The 23255-nt window shown below is 43.2% G+C and overlaps 1 protein-coding gene across 3 annotated transcripts in view; it reads right to left on the bottom strand.

Annotated features, from left to right (window-relative positions):
* The window catches only part of PPM1H (protein phosphatase, Mg2+/Mn2+ dependent 1H), a 207752-nt gene that overhangs the window by 14299 nt on the left and 170198 nt on the right, over window positions 1-23255 (bottom strand). Inside the window, exons 7-10 of one of the 3 annotated variants that reach the window (XM_019543309.1) lie at window positions 19012-19075; window positions 17043-17150; window positions 5994-6145; window positions 3001-3427 (exon numbers count right to left, since the gene is read on the bottom strand). In XM_019543309.1, the coding sequence (XP_019398854.1) occupies window positions 3412-3427; window positions 5994-6145; window positions 17043-17150; window positions 19012-19075 (340 nt within the window). In that variant the 3' untranslated portion in view covers window positions 3001-3411. Of the gene's footprint in view, window positions 1-3000; window positions 3428-5993; window positions 6146-17042; window positions 17151-19011; window positions 19076-23255 lie in introns of those variants that run through there. The other 2 variants (XM_019543310.1, XM_019543308.1) reach the window with 2 other exon arrangements.

The raw sequence follows: 23255 nt of genomic DNA, 5'->3' as shown, positions 1-23255 counted from the left end.
CATCTCAAGTAGGGCCAAGGAGGTGATCCTCCCCCTCTATGCGACACTGGTCAGGCCACAGCTGGAGTACTGTGTCCAGTTCTGGGCGCCCCACTTCAGGAGGGACGTGGACAACATTGAAAGGGTCCAGAGGAGGGCCACTCGCATGATCCGGGGACTACAGGGCAGACCCTACACTGAAAGACTGCGGGACCTAAACCTGTTCAGCCTTCACAAGAGAAGGCTGAAGGGGACCTGGTGACTGTCTATAAACTCAATGCAGGGACCAGAAGGGTTTAGGGGAGACGCTGTTTCCCCTAGCGCCCCCTGGCATGACAAGGAACAATGGACACAAGTTATTAGAGAGTAGATTTAGATTAGACATCCGCAAGAACTACTTCACAGTTAGGGCAGCTAGGAGTTGGAACCAGCTTCCTGGGGAAGTGGTGCTGGCTCCTACCCTGGGGATCTTTATGAAGAGGCTTGATGCCTACCTGGCGGGACTCATCTGAGTCCAGTCTTTTTCTCCCACCCAGGCGGGGGGTCGGGCTTGAAGATCTGCAAGGTCCCTTCCGACCCTACTTCTATGATTCTATGGATATTACAAATGGTATACAGATGAAGAAACTGTGCTCTAATGGATCATTTAAATAAAAAATGAGGCCCTTAGTAAGTTCAGATTCAGCTGCAGGGCTTTGAAGAAATTCCAAACGACGACTGCGACATGGCAGGTACACAAGAAAATGCAGAATGGCCACAATATTTTATGAGTCTGCCATATTTTTCCCCACAATGCTCCGACAACACTTTTTACAAAGAAGAATATCTACAGCCCTTGACATGCAGAAAGGGAGGGGCTCTGGTATCCATTCTGTAATGAGATGAATAAAAAGCCTGGATCTGAACTGCCTCTATTCTGAGAATACAGATCTGATTTTTACCAGCTTGAGCCCATTTTTAGGATTCCAGAAAGAGCTGTGCATTTAATGAGTAACAAAGAGAGAGCTGCAATTAAAAAAGAGTCTCCAGGCTATTGGGAGGGATATAAGCTCTCTAGTTTCAGGACAAAAACCAAACTTTTCATGGGAATATTTCCTGCCTAGAGGGTAAAGTACATAAACATCTACTCAAGAGTTGCTTGATTTTTCTGCTAAAGCAGGGGCATTCAACTGGTAGCCTGTGGGCTGCATGAAGCTCACAAGGGACAAGTTAAAAGCCCGCAGCTCCTGCCCGCTCACTGCTCCCCACATCACTCCAGCTGCAATAGCAGTCATTCTCCAAGCTTCCCCTCCCTCCTCTAGCTCCTACTCCCCTCCCCACCCCAGGGTACTGCAGGGCTCAGGGAACTAAGGGCGAGCCCAGAGCTGTGTGAGAACATAGTGAAGCTGTGCGAGGAGGCACCCACCTGGGCACGTGATGCTGCAGTGGGATGCCCTCATGGGTTTACAGCGCAGTGGTTGGGATGGGGAGGGCCATCTGATGAGGGATCCCTGGCTTGCTCTGGTGCAGCCTGTGGGCATGTGATCCCCACCTCTTACAAGTTAGCAGCCTTATTCTAGAACATTTATTTTTAAGTCTTAATCAAGACATTATTGAGTTAAGCAACCATAGTACGATCCAAGATGGGGTCTCATGACTACTGTAAGGTACTGTGGGAGTTTTGCATTGTCCTTTGATACTAGCCACATCTGATGGGTCTGCCATACTTCCTATATTCCTAATAATTTTAAATTCAAATTGATTGCTTTACCATGAGCTGTGCTATTAAACTCATCAACCAAACCAGAATTTTGCTGCACAACATTATTTTTAAATGTACATTTTGCAAGTAAGATCTCTCCTTAACTGCCTGTTGTGAAAAAGAGGGCACAGTCTCTCAGTCAGGGCAGCTATATAATCGTAAATTCATTACTTATACCTCATTTGGACTACTGTGAAGTAATTATGTAAAATATTTCACACAATACTTTAAATCCTTTAAATATTTTTATAACCAAGCAGCAAGAGCAATTCTACAAGGTAATTTTCATAAATATCATTGTGAACTGTACGAGAGGCTGTTCTAATTACCTCTTGCAAACTGGCAGGAGAAATGTCTTGCCACTACTATTTATAAGTCTCTAAATGATCTGGCACAAAATTACTTAAAAGAACAAATTAACTTTCAATTCAATGTCCATTCATAGCCCACCAGGTCAAACACTGATAAATGTGTTTGCTCTACATCTTAGAGAGACAGAGGACCAGATTCTGATGTGCCCTTCTATTCATGTAACACAGGAGTAATCCCATTAATGTCAACTAAATTAAACCAGCAGAAAATAAATCCAAATCAAACTTAGATTATCTACTTCCCCTTTTAAGGTCTATAACCTTTCTTGTCATTTTGCAATTGCCTTAGCTAAAATCAATGGTGGCATTTAACAACGAATCTTCATTCTTATTACAAGAAATGTGTTAAGTTCTTAATAACAACTTCTGAATACATGAAATATCAGACCTGTTTCAATGGCTATACACTACATATGCAGGCACTTTATTACTATTTGCATTATGTGGCAGACTCAACATAAAGCAGGTCCCATTGTTTCAGCTCCTGTGCCCAGACACACATACACACAAAACACACACCCCATCCAGAATCTATTAAAATCTAACACCAAGTGTCTCCCTCCTGCTCTTTCTTCTACCTCCTCAGTGCTTAAAAGTAGTTCATCAACACATTAAAGGTTTTCAATAAGTTTCATATTAGTTTGGGGCTGAGAAAGATTTTAAATATAAAATCAGCAATACCAAAACAGGAAATCAACAATCTTGAAAAACTGTTGCTCACAGAAGTCCTTGAAAAGGACTTGCTTCAAGCCCTTGAATGGGGAGGAAACTTTCATGAAAATTCTCTAGGAAGGAGGATGATTAGCTCTACCCACTACCTGATCATCATTTCAGACTGAAATAATCACCATCTTCCCATCAACAGATGACTTGCTTTCGGGTTTTTAGATTTTTTTTTTTTTTTTTTGGTTTTTGTTTTTTTTTAAACTAGATTTGCAACCCAGCTACTTTAACCTTTGCTGACAACGCCATTTCCAATAGGTGTGGGCAGCTGCTAGGGTCCCCCACCTACTTCCTAGATAAAGCATTCATTAATACCTGTAGCCTCTAATTTTCTACCAAAGGTCATTAGTAGAAGTTGATTCTATGCAGTTGAATTAGATGCTGTGAGTCTCTAATATTTAGTGTATGTGTTTCTAAAAAAGCCAGTCAGTACATGGTTTTAGATTATGTGCAGTTCATCCCTGCAGCATTCCTTCTTTCCAGTCTTTTCAAAGATGAGGGTTTGGGTGTCCAAATGGCTGACTGCTACCTCTTGTTGCTTTCCAGTTCTTTCCTGGTGGTATGGTAAAGAGGTCAGCACTCTGTAGCACTGTTTGCTCAGATACAGGTACTACTAAAGAATACGAGGCAGTCGAGAGGAGGGCGACCACAGGATGCTCCTATCAGAATCAACTTTAAGGCAGGGAAGGGGAGTACACTGGGGATAAGCTGAATAATGAGAAGGTGCCACAAAAAGGTGAAAAAATTTGCACAGAGGGCAGGAATATTAAGTTTTGGAGATCCAGGGAGAACACCTCTACCATTCCTTTTTTTTTTTTTTTTTTTTAAATAGAATAGACAACCAATCACCTTTGTGTTAATGAAGTGCTTGGGTTGGTCCACATGGAGCTCTTCGCAAACAGGCTAGAGGAAAGTGGGGAGGGATATATCTAACTTGCTCTCACATCTATGGGCATTTATTTTAATAAAACCATGTGTGCGTGTATACAGTGTGTAGATACTGCTGCTCCTTTTCTATCCTCCAGCAGCCTCCAGAATGCCATAACTCTGGACCATCCTATAAGACCTGAATTTATTTTACTGAAAAGTTTCAAAAGGGCAGAAAGACTAACAAGCCATGATGAGGTCAAGAGGCCCAGGTACTCATTTATACCACATCTCTCTCTGATAGGAGATTGTGAAGGTCAAAATGTTACAGCTGCAGCTTCATGCTAATCATCCACTCACCTCAATCTAGCACTTCCACTGAAATGCTGTTTTATATTCCATGTTTGTAAGTGTCAGGGTAAGAAAATCCTGCTTACAGTTTACTTCAGAATGGCTGTCACTTTAAAACCCAAGTGGCTGTCAGATTGCCTTTACCCACTATTATTTACCTTATTTTCCTCATGTAGAACAGAGATAAGCCGATAAAGATGGCCACTCAAACATTAAATGCACCAAGCATTTTCAAATTTGCTCCTTTTCCCTTTCTCATTTGCAATCTCCAGACTGATGTAATGAGAGCTCTATGAATTCCTCATACACTGCTGCATGTTTTCGTTTGGGTGCTGAAATAATCCAGATCTTGTTTCTGAGGTTGGATAATTGCCCCTCTCCCTTACACAAACTTTAAAGAGAAAAGGATTAAAAAGCTCTTTGCCCTGCTGTATCCAAATGTAAAACGCAACCTAAACTCAGGAAAGAGGGGTGACCAATCAGAGAAAGTAACGGGACCTCAATTCAGAACAACAAGAGCCTTTTCCATTCTAAATGCATTCTCTTTGAAGACTGAAGCTACTACTCTTTACAAGGTGATGTCTTCATGCAAGGTCTTTCTTACTTTTGGTCTGATATTTTAGTTCACAACAAAACAATGCACTGAGATAGACTGACTTACTTGATCCAGGAAGATCACACTATACTGGGAGCCTTTGTATCACTAGACTGCTGCTGTTTTGGAGAGAAACACTCTCCAAAACTATAAAGAGAAATAAGGCAGAAAGAGTGATTAAGACTGCTATTAGTGGAACAGGTCACAATCAAGCTTTTCACCCCTTGTTTTTGCCCAGCTTGTCCTTCTGATCACAGGTGTTAGTTAAGTGCTACTTAAGTTCAGTATTCATAGAATCACAGAAGTCGGGTCAGAAGCGACCTTATAGATCTTCAAGTCCAACCCCCTGCCAGGGCAGGAAAAAAAAAAAAAACTGGGCTCAAATGATCCCAGCTAGGTAGGCATCAAGCCTCCCCCTAAAGACCCCCAGGGTAGGAGACAGCACCACTTCCCTTGGAAGTTGGTTCCAGCTCCTAGCCGCCCTAACTGTGAAGTAGTTCTTACAAATGTCTAATCTAAATCTCCTCTCCAACAACTTGTGGCCGTTATTCCTTGTTATGCCAGGGGGCGCTAGGGGAAACAAGGTCTCTCCCAAATCCTTCTGGTCCTCCCTAGTGAGTTTATAGACTGTCACCAGGTCCCCCCTCAGCCTTCTCTTGTGAAGGCTGAACAGGTTCAGGTCTCGCAGTCTCTCATTGTATGTATTAACATAATATGGTCCATTAAGTGATGAAGGAATCATCTTACTTATTGGCACAGTCTGTGAGTCAATGGGAATAGAAGACCCATATTAAAACAACAGGTACAACCTCACTGGTTTTGTACCAGATGGCTGCGTTACAGAGATGATGTTCAGGATGTCTAGGGAAGGAAAGGACAAAATCTCTCTCCCCAGCACCCTTTACAACAAAATCTCTTTCTGTGGAAGCTGGCGCTGCAGCACTACTGCTGACAAGTTCATTCAGAGAAAGAGTTAATCTAAACAGAAGTGATTATCCAGAAGAGAAAGTAAAAAACCATAACCCCTTGGAGACAATATGCTCTGTATTAAAAAGTCTCATTGGTAGAGTGAATAGAGACGAGCATGAAGAAAGATGCTGTAGACCCTCTGACAGTTTCCCCAACATGTTTGTCAGATCAGCTATCCTGATTTTCAAAATATATTTAATATGTTCTGCTTTGATAGTCTGTATCCAAGTTAGAAACCAGTATTTTGTAACTTGGGTAAGTATCCAGAACTCATAAGAAAGGGGCCTTTTACTTCTTATTTCCCTGTAAAAAAATAAAACCACACACACACACACACACACATAAAATCACTCTTGCTGCTAGATATGAACTTTAAATGTCACATAAAAGCACAAACCTGTGGGGGCCATCCGGGTCACAGTTAGGTAGAAAATTGGTGACAGCTTCTGCCACTTCTTCATTTAATAATACATCCCAGAGTCCATCAGTAGCCAAGATCAGCACATCATCTGGTCCATGCTCATACTGCTGAAGGTCATAGACTTTCACCTAAAAATCAAAAAACAGGGAAACATTCACTTCCATTAAGGAGGAAAAACTTAATGTATGAAAACCTGCTGATGGCAGTCTTGATTTAGTAGACTAGGAAAGGGCATTAAAATAAATCTCACATGAAGCAGCTGGGCTCCATTCACACTAGGTCACCTTGATGGAGCTCTGTTGGGTCCCAATTCAGGAAAGCATTCCCTACTTCAGTATAGCACTTTGCAAATTCTTAAGTGTTGACCTGGACATGGATGGACTTAAACATTCTTGAGCTAAGGCCACAGTCACCATGTTATATTGTTAGTAAGGATCGAAGCAATCAAAGCTTCTCCACCCCCAGCTCTGTCTATGGACAGGCTTTGCATTGTAAGCTCTTTTATCCGTTTGCCCTGATCCAATTAAAAACGCTAAATACACCACACATATTCCGCAGTGCTTGTACAGCAGAATAAAATACGAATATAAATTTTTTCCTACAGCCATAATCCAGAAGCAGTGCTTTAATGTGAGCATGTGAGTAGTCCTGTTGAAGCGCATGGCACTATTTAGACGCTCACTAAAAACTAAGCATGTTTTTATGTGCTTTGCTGGAATGGGGCCAGTTTGCAGAACCATGTAAAAACAAGTCATAGGGTTAAGCTATTTACATAAAATGCCCATAGACTTTGTTAGTTAAGGCTGCAGTCACACTGCCAGACTAACCCTTGAGCCCGTACTAGGGTTTGAATATTGCAGCCAGAAAGGCCCATTCTTCCTCAGACTTGAGGAAGTGTATCTTGTGCTGAAAAACTTGCATAACGCTGCCCCAAAAATATGGTTCATCCACTAAAAGATATCACTAAAACCTTGCTCTTGAAGCCTGTGACATCTGCCTTTAAAAAAGCTTCCAGTACTACCTCCTTGCCTGACCTGTCTAAAGGTGGGATTGAAGGGGTTAACTGAGTCAGCCCATAAGTTTTTTAAATGAGTCTTGTTGGATGCAAGTCATCTTCCAGCCAGTGCTGCATTCCAACTGTCAAGCTGCCTGCTGCTTGAATTCCCAAACTAAAACTTGGAGTCCTCGTGAACCCCTCGCAGAGCACTTTAATTACCCCAGCAATGACTGTAATGAGAAAGAAGCGTGACCGCCTTGGCAAGGCAGATGAGAGGAAATGATGATCTATATTAAAATTTGGAAAGAGTGCACCTGGTCACGCATCCTGCTTCATCCTTGTGCTTCAGTAACCGCAGCAGTACTCTGCAAATTTGCTGGGACACGTACTTGGCACAGCTAGATGACAAAGTTGTTTTACTCTCTCCCGGCATGCTCTCCTCTCAGGGGATATGGAGCAGGAAATGGACATAAACTGCTCGGACCTTTTAATGCAATTATGATTTTATGGGACTGCAACCAATAAAGGAGAAACAATCATCTAGATCGCAGTGCTAATCCTCACCATTTTGCTTTTCACTCAAAAGAAAGACAGTCATTTGTAAAATACTACCTTTCCTCCATTATTTAAGGTGTGTCCAAAATAGGGCTTTGGAGAGAATCAGCTAAAGACAAAGCCAAATTACTTATCTCTCTTTAGCATATGATTTATGTCTACTAGTAATACAGGTCCCCTCCCTGCGGTTATGGAAGCTGAGCTCTTTCTCTCTAGGTATAACAGTTCATGCTTTCATCTCAAAGTGACTGGTTCAGTTCAGTGTTTTGATCAAATTGGCAGCTGTCATACATAGGCACATTTTGGTCAGATCCCCTGGACATCAGCAACATTGATGCACATAGTAAAATAAGCTCTCTCTCTCTCTCTCTCTCTGCCCCCTCTCCCTCAACTATGCAAAGAAAGTTCAAATTAATCAACACATCCATTTTTGGTAGCACTGGGAAAAAAACAGGATAATTTAGATTTTATTGCTATTAGAGTTGACAGCAAAACTCCTGGCTTCACCGAGAACAGAACTGGAGCCTACACTTGTGTTCTCCACTGGAGCAGAATCCTATCAAAACTGCAGCTGATCTAGCACATGAAAGGATGAAAAATATACAGCCATGTAGATTTCAGTACAATGATGGGAAGGTATTTTAATTAAAAAAAAAGACATTATGTGCATTTTATATGGCTGAAAACTGCGTATCTCCAATTTATAGGGCATTTGTCTCAAACTTCCAAGCCATCCTCCACTGGCTGACCTTACACCCACCATGATTCAGGAAATTAACTAGCACTGAAATTTAAATGAAGATCCAGGGAATTACAGGCCTATCAGTCTGACATATATCCCTGGAAAGATATTAAAGAAAAATCAAGGGATCCATCAGCAGCAGGCTAACGGAAGGCAACCCTCTGAATGTCAGCCAACCTAGTTTTATTACTGAAAGGTCTTGCCTGACCAGCCTCATCTCCTTCTATGACCAGGTCCCTCCTTCTATGTCCATTTCCTGGACAAGGAAAATAAGGTGGATTCCATATATCTGGATTTCAGGAAAGCCTTTGGTTTGGTTTCCCATGACGTCCTCATGGTTAAGCTGGGGAACTGCAGCTTTGACCATCCCATGGTCCAATGGCTGGGGAACTGGCTTCAAGGTCAGACCCAAAAGGTACTAGGTTGTTGGGAACAAATCAATGTGGCACAAAGTTACCAGTGGAGTCCCACAGGGCTCAGTACTTGGGCCAGTACTCTTCTATATCTTCATAAATGGTCTGGATTCGGGCATCAGATGCAGACTGGCACAGTTTGCAGACAACACTAAACTATGGGGGAAGGTGGCCACACTGGAAGACAGGATAGGAATACTGGCTGAGCTGGACATGCTCACAAGGTGGGGCGGACCAAAACCTGATGGCATTCAATGTAGCAAAGCGTATTGTGCTCCCCCTTGGGAGAAAAAACCAGCATCATACTTACAGGTTCATCAGTGCTACGCTTGCTAGCATCACAACCAAAAGAGACTTGGGGTCTTGATTGACCACAAGATGAACGTGAGCCAGCAATGCAACGACATGTCCAGCAAAGCAAATCAAACTCTGGCATGCATCCACCGATGCACCTCAAACCAGAGACATTATCCTTCTGCTATACTCAGCTAGAGTACTGCATCCAGTTGTGGGTCCCCCACTTCAGGAGGGATGTGGATAAGCATGAGACAATCCAGAGGAGAGCCACCTGTAAGAACAAAGGCCAAGAGAGCAAGCCTTATGAGGACAGGCTGAGGGACATGGGACTATTCAGCCTGGAAAAGAGAAGGTTCAGGGGGGAGTTGGTGGCAGCCTATAAGGGAGGTGCATCAAGATCTGGGACAACAGTTGTTTACCAGGCCCCGCAAGGGATAACAATGTCTAACTGCCACAAACTCATGGAAGGCTGATTCAGACTGGTCATAAGGAAAAGCGTCTTTACTGTCCGAGCGTGCAGGGCCTGGAACAGACTCTCCCCTGCTCTGGACTCATTCAAAAGGTATTTGGATGTTTATCTTGATGGGATCATTTGACCCCAGCTGACTTTCTGCCCATGGCAGAGGGGCTGGACTCGATCTGGGGAGGTCTCTTCCAACTCCTAACATCTAAGGAATCTATAAAATCTATGTTCCGGCCACACTGCTTATGTGCAAATGGATACTGGACAGATAACATGTACAGTATCTATCCCTGAGGATGGAAAAGGGCCAATATGGTGCCCATTTTTAAGAAGGGGAGAAGGGTGAGCCGGGGAACTTTAGGCCAGTCAGTCTTACCTCTATCCTTGGGGGAAAAAAAATCATTGAAGAGTATATTTGTGAAGGCCCAGCAGGGGAAATGATGCTGAAAGAAAACCAGAATGGGTTTGTCACTGGTAGATCCTGCCTGACAAACCTTATAGCCTTTTGCAAAAAAGGTTACACTGCCTTGACACGGGAGCTGAGGCAGACATAATCTACCTGGACTTTAAGAAGGCCTTCAATACACTTTCACATCCTAGTCTCATAAGGAAGCTAGCAGGCTGTGAAGTGGACACTAACACAGTCAGGTGGGTGGCCAACTGCCTTAGGGACCGCATCTAGAGAGCGGTGGTGGACGGGTTGTTCTCGGCCTGGAAGGAGGCAGGCAGTGGGGTCCCGCAGTTTGGTCCTTGGACCAGTGTTATTTAATATCTTCATCAATGATTTGGATGAGGGTATGGAGAGCACCCTGTCCAAGTTCACAGATGACACCAAGTTACGGGGCAAAGTTAAACACACTGGAGGGCAGGGAGCGGATACAGGCTGATCTGGACAGATTGAATCAATGAGCAGAATGAAACAGGATACGATTCAACAAAGACAAATGCAAAGTACTCCACCTAGGGAGGAGGAATCTCCAGCACACCTACAGGTTGGGGGATAACCTCCTCAGCAGCTGAAAGGGATCTTGGCATCATAGTTGACTCCAAAATGAACATAAGCCAGCAGTGTAACGAAGCCATCAACAAAGCCAATCGCACCTTACTGTGCAGTAGCACATGCATGAGCAACAGATTGAGGGAGGTGATGCTCCCGCTCTATGCAGCACTGGTCAGGCCACAGTTGGAGTAGTGTGTCCAATTTTGGGCTCTGCACTTCAAGAGGGATGAGGACAATCTGGAGAGGGTCCAGAAAAGGGCTACTCGTATGATTAGTGGCCTCTGTGCAAGACACTATGAGGAGAGGTTGAGGGATCTGAATCTCTTCAGCCTTCACAAGAGACGTCTGAGGGGGGACCTTGTAGCAGCCTGTAAGTTTATCAAGGGAGGACAACAAATAATTGGAGATGTGCTATTTACCAGGGCACCCCTAGGAGTAACTAGGAATAATGGATGCAGACTATTGGAGAGTAGATTCAGGTTAGATATTAGGGAGAAATTTTTCACACTAAGGGTGGCCAGAATCTTGGAGGTCTTCAAGAGGAGGCTAGATAGGCACCTGGTTGGGGTCATCCGACCTTGGTCCTGTTTCCTGCCTTGGGGGTCAGACACGATGATCCTTCTGACTCTACAATCTATGAACATAGCTATGAGTGGTTGGCAAGGCCATCACACAGCCTGAACAAAAGCCACTTCCACAATTCAGACTCTCTAGTGGCTCATGCTGCCATTCACACTGTACACAAAGTCTGTCTGGGTGGTTGTTTCCTCAACATACATCACTTCTTCAGTCATGTTTCTCCTTTATCTAGCAGCTCCCCAGAAGTTTGATGACTCTTTCTCATGCTCTTGCTCTTCATGGAATTCCCATCAACGCTACTGCCGCCCTCAACTGTCCCAATTTCTTCTTTCCCAGTAATTTCACAAGCTGTGTATATTCTCTTCCCAGCCACCTGCCCTCTTCTACAACTACCGTTACTAAGAGCACCCATGAGAATCCCAGTCTTCTCTCAGTGCCTCAGGCAAACCATTTGGTCCCCTCCAAAATACCTCACACATCACCCTGCTTCCTTTCACTCCCTAGGAGCTCCCAGCTTCCTCCCTGCACTTAGGCAATCAACCATCAATACAATAACCATCTAGTAAATCCATCAATTGGACTTTACCTGACAGTCTCTCTTTCCTGATCTGTGCTGTAACTTTAAAACTAAAGCCAGCAAACAGTTTGCACGAATGTTCATTGGGGGTGGGTAAAACAAACTGAATAACACCAAGACTGAAGCTCTTAGATATCTGCTGAGATTTAGCAGAAGCAGCTCTGCGCTAAATCCAAAATACACCTCCTCTCTGGCTAAGGGTTTTGCAGCCTGCTATACAATAGATCTCTTTAATAAGTAGTTTCTTTTAGTACTGGTGCTCCCTGTGGACTCAGTGTGCCAAGAAATACTCTGGATCCAGGATAAAAAAGGACACTTTTGTGTTTATGTTATAATAGGATCTACTCACTTACAAAAGCCCATAGCGGACTGTGAAAGAACCACAGCAGAACTGTGAAGTGCTCAAACTTGCCAACATGAACCCCTCTGGTTTAAAAACAGTTGATAGCAAACTGACCTGCTGCTGCAGCCACCCAGGAGGTTCCTGGAGAAGCCTGCCCCAATAAAAACCATGCCACACAGCCAACAGGGGCAATACTCTACATTCAGCTCTCTGAACTATCAACCAGCACAGCTACTTCAATAAATTAAATCCTTTCTTAATTGTATTGTTCCTTTTTTATATGTAATGTTATCCAAAGCAGTTTCACTGGTAAACAAGGAAATCTCCTTCAATACCCTCCTCCAAGTAATTTATATGTAAATAATAAAAAGAGGTCCAACACTGTTCCCTGCAGCACTCACCAATTAATCTCCTTTTAGCTTTTTACTGCTACCCTTTGTTTCCTGCCCTTTAGCCAATTTCCAGAATACTCTGCCAACTTTCCATTTACTTCATGGCTCTGTGTCTTTCATATTAACCTGTGATGTAGAACGTTTTCTCAAAAGCTTTCTGCAAATTCCAAGTACTCTGTAAGACCATCTACTGCATTTTTCTTTTATTCCCTGGCAGTTCAAAGCTTTAAAAGAATCCCAAGTTGGTGAGATATAACCTTTGTATTCTGAAACCACCTTGACTTTACTTAATCAAACTGTATTTTTCTAAGTATGTGGCCTATTTGTTCCTTTAAATGCCACAGTTCCTAAAGCTCTCTCTTAAACACTGATTTGAATCTAAGATGTCCTGCAGTTTTGTTCTGCATGTCTATGAAGTCTTCAGGAAGATTTTCACATAGGCTTTATGAGACTATGGTTGCCTTCTCCATTTCTTGGATACTTAGTCTGATGGGTGGCCAGCTGTCTTAATTATAAACAGAAGCCAAATTTTGCTATCAAATGTGCCTTTTCTATTGAATAGCTAAGTAGCCACTATCTAATTCTTCAGAGGATGGTGCATATATATATGCAAATACGCACACAACACCACCCATACCCACAGCAAAACAGTGAATAAAGCCCACGAGGGGAAAAGAAAAACAGTCTTTCCTCACTGCAGATGACCAGCAGAAGCCCTAAACCAGGGGTTTTCAACCTTTTTTAACAAGTGTACCCCTTCTGCCTCAATGTTTCAGTTCATGTACCCTTTTATATTTTTTCTCATTTTTAAGGGGTGGGGCACCCTGGCAGAGGTCCAAGGGGAACGCGTCTCCCAAATCTGTGCATGGGGTGGAGGCAGCTGCCACTGCAAGCTGGACTCTGCACCCCACTCCACTGCCCCAAGAGCCATGCAACACCACATGCCTGCCACTACTGGAAGGCAGGGGACAGACGCAGGCAGATGCAGACATGCAGACAACCACAGATGCAGATGCAGACACCCTCCCTCCCATTAGGTAAGTGTGTGTGGCGGGGAAGGGGCAGGAAAGGGTTGAGGGGGCCAGATCAGGAATGGTAGGGGGGTGGGAAGTGCATCTCTGTGCCTGCTCCCAGGATCAGGGCCAGGGGGGCAAGGACAGTGGCACCCCTCTGACAGCCACACACATGCCACCCGGCCAGCTGGCCGGGGCGGGGGGGAGGGGCTTGCACATGGTGGCTGCCACTGTCACCACCACCCACTGCCTCACACTGCCACTGCTGCACCCATGCCGCTTTCCTACAGTCCACTGCACATGTGGCTCTGCCGGCTGCTGACTGGCCTTGCGCCTGGCCAATTGTGAGCCGCCTCTGCAATAGGTCATAGGAAAGTGGCACGAACTGCGGGAGCCACCATGTGCAAAGCCCCGCCCTCCCCACCCCACTGGCTGGGCAGTGCCTATGCAGCCTGCAGAGGGGCACTGCTGCCCTCACCCCCCAGCCCAGCTCCTGAGAGTGAGTACAGACAGCAAGCTGAGATGAGGGGTGGGGAGGCACTGCAGTGTGCTGCGTGGGGCTGGCAGCACCCAGCGCGTCCCTCCCCTGGGCAAAAAGCAAACTATGGCAATGCTCCAGGGGAGATGCCGTCAGGGGAGATGCCGTCACTGCACCCCAGGGCACGCTCCATCCCCACCTGCCTGTGTGTACCCCCTATGGCCTAAGTACCCCTAAGGGGTATGCGTACCCCCAGTTCACAACTCCTGCCCTAAACTACTGGATTACCAGATACCTCTTCCATAAAAACAACTTTAACATGGGGACAGCAAATATTTGAATCCACATATCATGTCCTGTTTACTGATCCATTCAATTTCTTCTTCCCTAAAACGGAGTTCCATTTTGGAGTCATTCAGGTGCTTTGACCCCCTACTTTGTTCAGAAGAGTACCTTTATATAGGAATTCAAAATCTACAGATGACGTGTTATGTAAAAGGGCAAGTATTATTACTGCTATATCCTCCTACTTTATTTCCAAATGATGAGTTTTGCAATTTACAGAACAAGATGTTGCTTTAGAAGAGGTTTTATGTGACGGCATATCTACACAAACGCAAAGCTAACGCTGAGGTCATCCCTAAGCAGCCTACTTTGAGTGTGTCTCTATTTACAGGCAATAGAGAAAGGAAGTGGCATCAGAAGGCAGGAAGCCAGGAACAGTAAACAGGGGGGCGGGGGGCCACAGATTTGTTTTTAATGAGAGCAGCTCCAGGGCACCTACTCTAATTAAAATGCCACAGCATCACATGTATTCAGCATCCTGCATTTCAAAATGGCCACAGGTGCTTTAACTAAAGCTCATTCAGAGAGTTTTAGTTAAAATACCCCAGTACCATTTTGAAATGTGGGATGCTGAATACACGTGACACTGCAGCATGCAAACTTATTCTAATTAGAACTCATCAGAGCACATGTACGGGCACCCTGTGCAACTACCGCAGGAAGATCCCTGCACTTACGGGCACTACGGTGTGGTCACACCTCAAACACACTGCAGAAAGAGGTGAGGCACATGGGGAAGGGTGATAGGGTTGACCTCATATAACATATATGGGTGACAAGCCTTCAGTGCATAAGGAGAGGGGTTTATAGTACAGATGCTAGGTAGTTATGAACCTGAGCACGGCTCAATCAGAATTTTGGGGGGCCATGCATTTTTTCATAGAATACCTTACATTTTTATTCAGTTTCCTCCTACTGACACCAATTATATTTCCCCTGGATTTAGTGTTAAAGAGACTATGGACACAAGGCCATTTTTTCTTTTAATTTCATAACGCATTTAGAGATTGTGAAATATGGATAGAGTATGACTTGTGAGTGTCCCATGCTGGAATTCAAACCTAAATCAGAGGAAAGCCTACAGGATGCAGTGTATTTACAAATATGCATATAGAACAAATGCTACTGCAGTGACTGGCAAGGTCGATCCTGCTGAGACACTCTACTACAACTACAGCTACAGCACAGACAGCAAGAGCCAGGTCTCTGAGTGCCAGAAAAACAGAGATAGAATTGCATCATTATACTGGCACCAAACAAATCCATCACAGCAATGAGGGCAGAAGTGCTGATTGTCTGGCTTAGGATAGCAGAGCTTGATCCAAAGTGAGAAATAGTTTATTCTGAGAGAGGGAGAGACAGGGAAATAATATGCAGAAGAGTGAATGATGAAGGGGACTCATTTATTTATTTATTTTTATTTCAAGTGTACAGAATCACTTCGTAGGTGTCTTTAAACATCAGGTGACTTGTATGTCCACTGAATGTATCTGTTTGCTTTTTTAGCAGCAGCAACACTTTCAGCATATTTGCTCTCACTCTCAGGCTATCATTATTAGGGCATTTTTCATCACTGAAGTGAGCAACTATCAAAAACAGATTGCTGAATCTTGGCAATTGTTGAGAGTTTACTGGCAGCCACTGGAGGGGAGAGAAACCTCAGAATCTGGCCCCTGGTAATTTAGGCTTGTATCTGTCCTCAGTAGGCTCCTCTCTTAGTTCTTGTTGGCTCACTGCTTCTGCTTTCTAGTTTAAACTAAATGTTTAGGACCTATTCCTTATCTGTGAACAATATAGGAAGGCTTATACAAAGAGGTGAATTTTAGATCATGGTCTGAAGGCAGATGCACAACCTGAACACAACCAATGCACATCAGGATTTATACTGGGTCCAAAAAGGGAGGGTGCAGTTCCCTACACCTGGGTAACTTTGCCCAGGATGGGAAAAACTTGACTGATGGAAATTACACCATCTTGTGTATATCATATATTCCCTCCTCTCCAGGGCAGCTGCTTGTTCAAAGCAAACAGGCATGATCTTGTTCTGCTATGCAGTGGCAAGATGCAGCAGTAGCAACCTATACTGGGAAAGAGGGTAAGAAGGCATCAGGGCCATGATGGAGATATGTAGAACCCACCACCAGGTGAAACAGGCTGCATCCCCACGAGATGCTTTACTGCAGAGCTGACTAATTAGCTCACCATCTACAAGTGTGGTGCTATAAGGCCACACTTAATTCTGCTGTAGGATACTACTGGGTGACAAGTACTATCCTATAGTGGTGCAATTATGTGCAGCAAAACACAGTGATGAATCTGGCTGATACATGAAAGCACAGCAGTGCAGTAGCTGCCTGCTGGCTAGTCCCACGCTATAGCATCCTCATGCCCCAATCAGCCCCTCTGCAACACTGAGCAGGTCAGAGCATCCCCAGGCTGGCAGGCTGACCCCCCCCTCCGGAGCGCTCTGCCAGCCGGGGCTGCTGTGCTCCAGCTCAACATGTTGTGGTCCCGGGAACATGTGCAAACACTGCACCTGGGAGCAATAAACTCCACCACGAACTGTGCTGGAGTGTACCGCTACATCCTAATTTTACGTATAGATACATCCACAGAGTGGGAACGGTAATTACATTATTATTTACTGTACAGTATTACCCCTGTTCTTTCTTCCTCTTCTTCTTGGGATGCTTACAGCTTTCATGTGATAAGGCCAACACTTCTGATAATGCCAAGGGTGGAAGAACATTTGGGATGCACATACTGCACTTAAGTTGAATTTATTTTCTTTCTCTCCCATAAATAATACGTCAAGGACAAGGATGCTTTACCTCAGGAGATGAAGACAGAAAGGGTTTGATGTAGATATTGGAGTCGTGCACCTTTAGGTCATGGTCTCCAAGTCCTCTAGTCACCCCAATAGTTGCCATAACTCGAGCCTGGAAATGAGAGAAATTCATTAGTATAAAAATGCTCTCAATACACAACATTAGAGTGGGAGAGAAAAGAAAGTGACCCTCCTACATAACAGTTAGGAGCTTGGAAGAATTATCTTCCTTCCTTCCTTCTTTTTCACTTTCTTCTTCCCAAGACTGGGAAATTAACTGGAACAACACAGTGACCTTCAAACTTTTGAGTCTCCTAACTTCCCCATTTGCCTGTTTATTCTGTGCGATGTATTGGCTAAACCTTAGATTGTGATCTCTCTAGGGTCCTAATCGGTCTCCGAAGTGCTCAGATTCTGCTAGCAAGCTAAATAATATTAAATTGCATCAGACATCAAGAAGTTTAGTCAATAATCACTCCATTACCTGAATATATAAATAGCTATTTCTTAAAGTGATGTTATTTCTTATCACACTGACTGCCTGGAAAGAGGGCAGTTGCTGAGGGGACACTGAGAGGAAGGCTTTAAAAACAAAGACAAGTTATCAAAATGAAGATGTCTTAATAGTGCATCTGCTCCTGCTTCTCAAGGAAACAACATACTTCTTTACACTGGAGTGCTGTCACATGTGCCCTTTGGCAAGCCAAGAACCAAAAGGACAAATTCAAGTTACTGACACAACAACACAAAAGGATGTTCTTGAGAACAACAAAGGTTTTGAAGATGAATCTTACCAAAACTTCCTCTCTCCCACCCCGACCAGAGAATCAGCATAAGAGATGATCTTCAGTGTCCTCTCTCCCCCTCCCCAGTCCTGCTTTGCTAGATTAATTTTCCTCCAGGACACCAACCACGCCCCCAAGAAATTTCCTTTTCTCAGCTACCCACCTGTTATACCTCTAAGCTCCCCCAGTTATGGGAGGTGTTGGGACTGCCACATTCTACTGATGCCAGCTAGCCACCCTGCTGACTCAAAATAGCATTGCATAGTAAAACACTAAATCCACAAACAAAGAGAAAAAAAATGAAAAAGCGACGTATGCAAAAATACTGCAAAAAACAAAAAAGAAAAAAAAATCCAAATTAACCATAGAGGTTATGGTCTGAATTCTCCATAAACAGAGCAGCTCTGTAGATTGCATATTGTTGTATTTAAATAAGAACCCAATGAGTGGAAAAGTGCTGTTTAGAAACACAGCAAGCATACCAATGTCAGCAAACGGACCTCCATGCCCTTGTATTGATCCTATTGCTGTGTCTAGCTAAGCTTGCTGGAATCAGCACTAATAATCTTGCTATTCATAATTATGCAACTGGAGACACTGACACTCAGAAAGCGTTACCATTTTTCTTTTACACAAGCATTTTTGCAGAAAGATCGCATGTTGTGTTCTTGTGACAGCAAAGACAATACCCTTCAGGAGGTATCACATTGACCATGTACCCTCTTCCCCTCCTTAAGTTAGGATTTCAGTGCACTGCAAAACATGGTTTAACACCCTCCCACACACTATTTATTTGGAAAACACAATGCATTTTGTTTTCTTTGCCCAACTGATCCACTTTTTACAACCAAACCCAGAAAAACTCCATGTATAATCAGTCTTTTGACTGAGAGGCTCTGGCCTAATTATTTACGACAGTACAAAATAATCTGTTTACAAAGCTGGGTGTAAGGAAACAAAATCAAATTGAGCAGCAAATGACTAAGTTGCTTTTTAATACACTGCACTCCCCCTCTAACACTGACAGCAGAGACTGATTTGTGACAGACGCAATATTCTTTCAAGCTGTCAAAACGATAAAATAAAGAGATACTGAGTGGAAAACACTGAACTGCCACAGGCTAAACTGAGTGGTAAACAGTATTGCGTTCTTTATCCCTTCAGTTCGAAGAAAGCACACATGCCCACCTTCTTGCCTTCTCCATATATGAGAGGAAACTTCAAGTCATCTTCCTCAATGGTCTTGTATGCCCTGTGGGGGGGGATAAACAACATTTTTTTAAAGCTTGCACTCAATTAGTGACCCAATGCCCTGACACAAACAGCTGTGTTTCTTTTTATTATTATTTTTTCCAGAGACTCCATCTTTGCATCAAGCTGTCAATTTGCTTTTATCCCCATAGAGACATTTGTCCCTACAGAATTGTGCTATTTGACCGAAAGAAAAGAGAATGTAAAAAACAAAGTATTTACCAAGCCAATCTTATTTCTATTAAGAAAGTCAATTGGAACAACATCCTAATTAGGCACATGTACTGGCATAGCTGATATATTGTTGGTTATGGCATTAACCACATAAGAATAAATACAGTGCCATACAAAGCAATGATTGGACTCAAATGATTAATCTGAAACTGAGAAAGAACAGAGTTTGTAGAGGGCTGATGTGTGAAGCAGCTCCTGTTCTCACCTTCACAAGCTGTTTATACCAAAACAAGGTTTGCATTGTGAAGAGTTTCAGAAGGATATTTAGTGCTCACTTGACCTTGGCTGTAACACTGAAGGTTGCCAGAAACTGTGTTTCACAACAGCTCTGAAACTGCTGAGAGATGAGAAGGTGGGCTTAGGCCCTGCTTATGTTTTTGCATGTCTGCATATGCTACCTCTTACACACCTGATTTTTGACACTGATGGGGTAAAAAGGTAACACAAGGCTTTAGCTTAAGAATATTTTGCACTGCACAACTTGCATGCAGGACAGGGTGATAGGGCACTACCAGGGTGTGGGCATATAGTCCCCAAAAAACAGTAGGGTGCACCTCCCCCTCCTGTTTTTACACACATAAATGTCTGTCCCCTTTCCAGTTTGCTGTTTCCTCCCCTCCCCAATGACCCTTTGGGTAATATGACAGTCATCACCTGAGAGAACAAATCAATATTCATCACTGAACAGGAATGGACAAGTGTGAGAAGGGAATGCACAGCAGTGCACCCTCTTGTCAGGTTCAGCCAGAGCCTCAACACCTGATGTTCAGCTTGGGAGCAGGACTGGCTGTTTGAACACATGGGAATCAAATTCAATTAGGTTTAAACAACATTAAGGTTGTGACACAAACCAGCAGAAGCCAGGAAATTAAAAATTAAAGCTGCAATCCTATATTGAAACCCAGCTGTAATTCAACTCCCCCTGCCTCACTGAAATATTGCATAGAACTGGGATCAATGCACAGTCATACTTTATGTGCTGCATTACCTGGGCACAACGTTGTAAGTCATGATTAAGAGGCAGCAATACAGGCATGAAATTTAAGCCTTATCTTGAAATTTCTTTGCATTGTCAGATAGAGTCAAAAATCAGCATTTTTAATTGGCTTTTGTCTCACAGGCAGAGAGTAAAAATATTTTAATTAAAAAAAACAAACAGTTGTCTATTAGTTATCTTGTACACTGAAATGCAGCTCCCAAAGCAGATGAAGTCTACTGTACAATAAAAGCCTCCATATTTTGAGAAGGTGATGGTGAGTAGCTTCTATAGTTGCAGGATGCATTTATACTACAGACAAAGAAAAAAGCCCATATGGTTTGCAACTGGGAGTTGTAACTTAGGTAGGTAGCACAACTGAATTGTTGTTATGCTTTGAGCAGAAGTTAATATATACCTGAAGGATGATTTCCTGGAATGACTGCCTTCTACCTTCGAGGAAAAAAAAATAACTGTCCATTAAAAAATTAGTCTGTTTGCATCTCAAATAAGCAAAAACTGTGATTTCTTTTATGACACATACCAAATCATCTTAGCACATCAAGCCAAACAGAAAGAAATGCTAGTTGCTTGATGGCTGTAATAAAGTATGTTGTGCGGAACACAGACTCTTCAATGGGAGTCATTGGCCACAGACAGGATCTCTCAAAGGAAAAGCATAAAGGACCAAGGCTGCCACTCTACAAAGATATGACTGGCAGACTTCCTCTTGGGAGTAGGGTTACCACATTGGAATACATCAACAGAGGGGCTTGAAGAGGAGGTATATGGAAGCGCAAAAGGGAAAACTGTTATGAAATTATAGGGAAACATGCTATGAAGGGTTCCTCAGCAGATACTGTAGAGACAACTTCCAAGTGGCATCTTCTTGTGGGGGATCAGAAGCAGATCCAGATCTATGGGGAAAAAAGGACTCTGACTATGGAGCAGAATGTAGGTGGGTTCCTCAAGAAAGGATGCAAGTCATAAGTGTCCTTCTTGCTGCCTCCCTTGTTCTCATCAAAAAAACTAAAGCCTTTTCACCAAGCCTTTTCTGTCTCCCTCACCAATTCACCTTTCCTGGCTGCTATGCTGAAGGTAAACTGTACCACCCTCAACTGGACCTATGATGCAGGGAGCCCTAATGAAACATCCCCAACCATGTGGAGGTTGAGGCAGTTGTACTCTGATCCTAGGCAAAAAAGGACTTAATTTGATTCCATATTATGTGGTTCTAAATGACCCTAGAAAATCATAACCTAGTTTTTATGCCTTCAGGGACAGCACAAGAGACACCATTAGTACTTAAAGAAGAAAACTAATCAACTTTGTTTGAAACTTTTTCAGAAATGTTCCCTCACACCCAGCTTCCCAAGACAGCCAGCATGACTGGCACAATGTTTTATGGGGTCTCCGATGACAGAATAGGCCAAGTTGGAAGTGATGAAGCAAATTTGCTTCATTCAAAGATCAGGAAAGGAAAATGGCTGCTTTGTGACCCTGAGGGGAACAACTAAGAGTCTGAGACCCACGAGGCTCAGGTTATTTGTTTTGTAGCGTCTCAAAATGTAGGCATCAAGACTCATCCCAAGCATGTTTTTGTTGATGTTGTTATTGCTGAAACAATCCCCCATCTCTTAAAAAAAGTGGTTAGAATTTTAACCTTCACAGTAGAAATGGCACTGATACATTGAGAAGCAACATGAGACTGTCTTGACAAGTATCTAAGTCCTACCCCACTAGCCAAACAGAATTAATAATATATGAGTATGTGGGTTCCTGCAGGAGAATGATAAAGGACAGTTTTTCAGCTAGCAACTCAGCGATTCCACTGGGGAAGAGGAAGGAAGTTGTGAAGTTCCTACTGTGCAAAACCTCCTGTGCTTTGTGCATATGTATATTTCACCCAAGCTACAACCTTCTGAACTATTTCACTTGACTTCACATAATAAAATTGCATTTATGCCTACCTGTGTTGTTTATAGAAATTGTGCTGTATATACAGATCCTATATTGTGCTAGGTATAAACACATGCATGCCCAGAACTGAAGGAACCTCTTGGTTTATAAAAGCTGCTAGCATAATCCTTCTTCAAGACAAGCAGGCAATTCAACTTAGCCCCTCTGATAACAAAACAATATGCAGAGTTTAGTTACAGCCCTTCGGTTTCTGCATTATTTTCTGATCAGTGCTCCAGAAAGACTCAAAGACCACCAGAGCATGACAAAAGAGATAGTAAAACTGAAATTGTAATATTGCTTACTGCTCTGAGCCCCTTTAAATCCTGTCAATGCCCCCATCACATTAAAATGTTTTTAAAAAAGAAAAGCAAAAAGGGAGGGGAGAATGGTGGTATGCATGCAGATGGGGCTAGCTGCTTTATTTTACTTGATTTCTTGGGTTTTGGGGTTTTTTTGTTTTTTTTTATATGATTGCAAAAGACTGGCAATCCAAAACTACTCAGTAAAGGCTCAACATATGTACCACCCACAAAGTTACATTTGGATTCAGTATCAACATTTTGGAAAACAGGGCCAACCTGCATCAGGAGCCAAAAGCAGTGCCAGAACTAAAAGGAACCAGGACCTAGATGATGTTACTCACATGCTAACTGGAATCTGTTTTAAGCACACTGCAAAAATCAGCAAGAAGTTGTTCAATATCATGAACCCAGTAGCCTATGGACCAAATTTCCTCTGTACTGATAATGATACTGCAAAGCAAGGTTTAAATCTAGAAGTGTCTTTTCAGACACTTTATCCTATTTCATGCATAAAGTCCAAGATTAAAAAAACGAACAAACAGGAGCCTGCAGCTCAGACACTATATCCACACTGAAAAACCTTGATTTTCAAAATTGCTGAGGTCAGGAGCTCCTGCTAAGGTAAATGGGGGGCTTGGGGTGCTGAATTCTGAATAACAGTTACCGTATTTACTTGATTCTAAAGGTGAAGTTTTCTTCCCCATTTA

Source organism: Crocodylus porosus, unplaced genomic scaffold (assembly GCF_001723895.1).
Source record: "Crocodylus porosus isolate Cpor-Errol unplaced genomic scaffold, CroPor_comp1, whole genome shotgun sequence".
NCBI lineage: Eukaryota > Metazoa > Chordata > Crocodylia > Crocodylidae > Crocodylus > Crocodylus porosus.
Note: the sequence above shows the minus strand (reverse complement) of the source record. Positions and strands in the feature narration are given on the sequence as shown.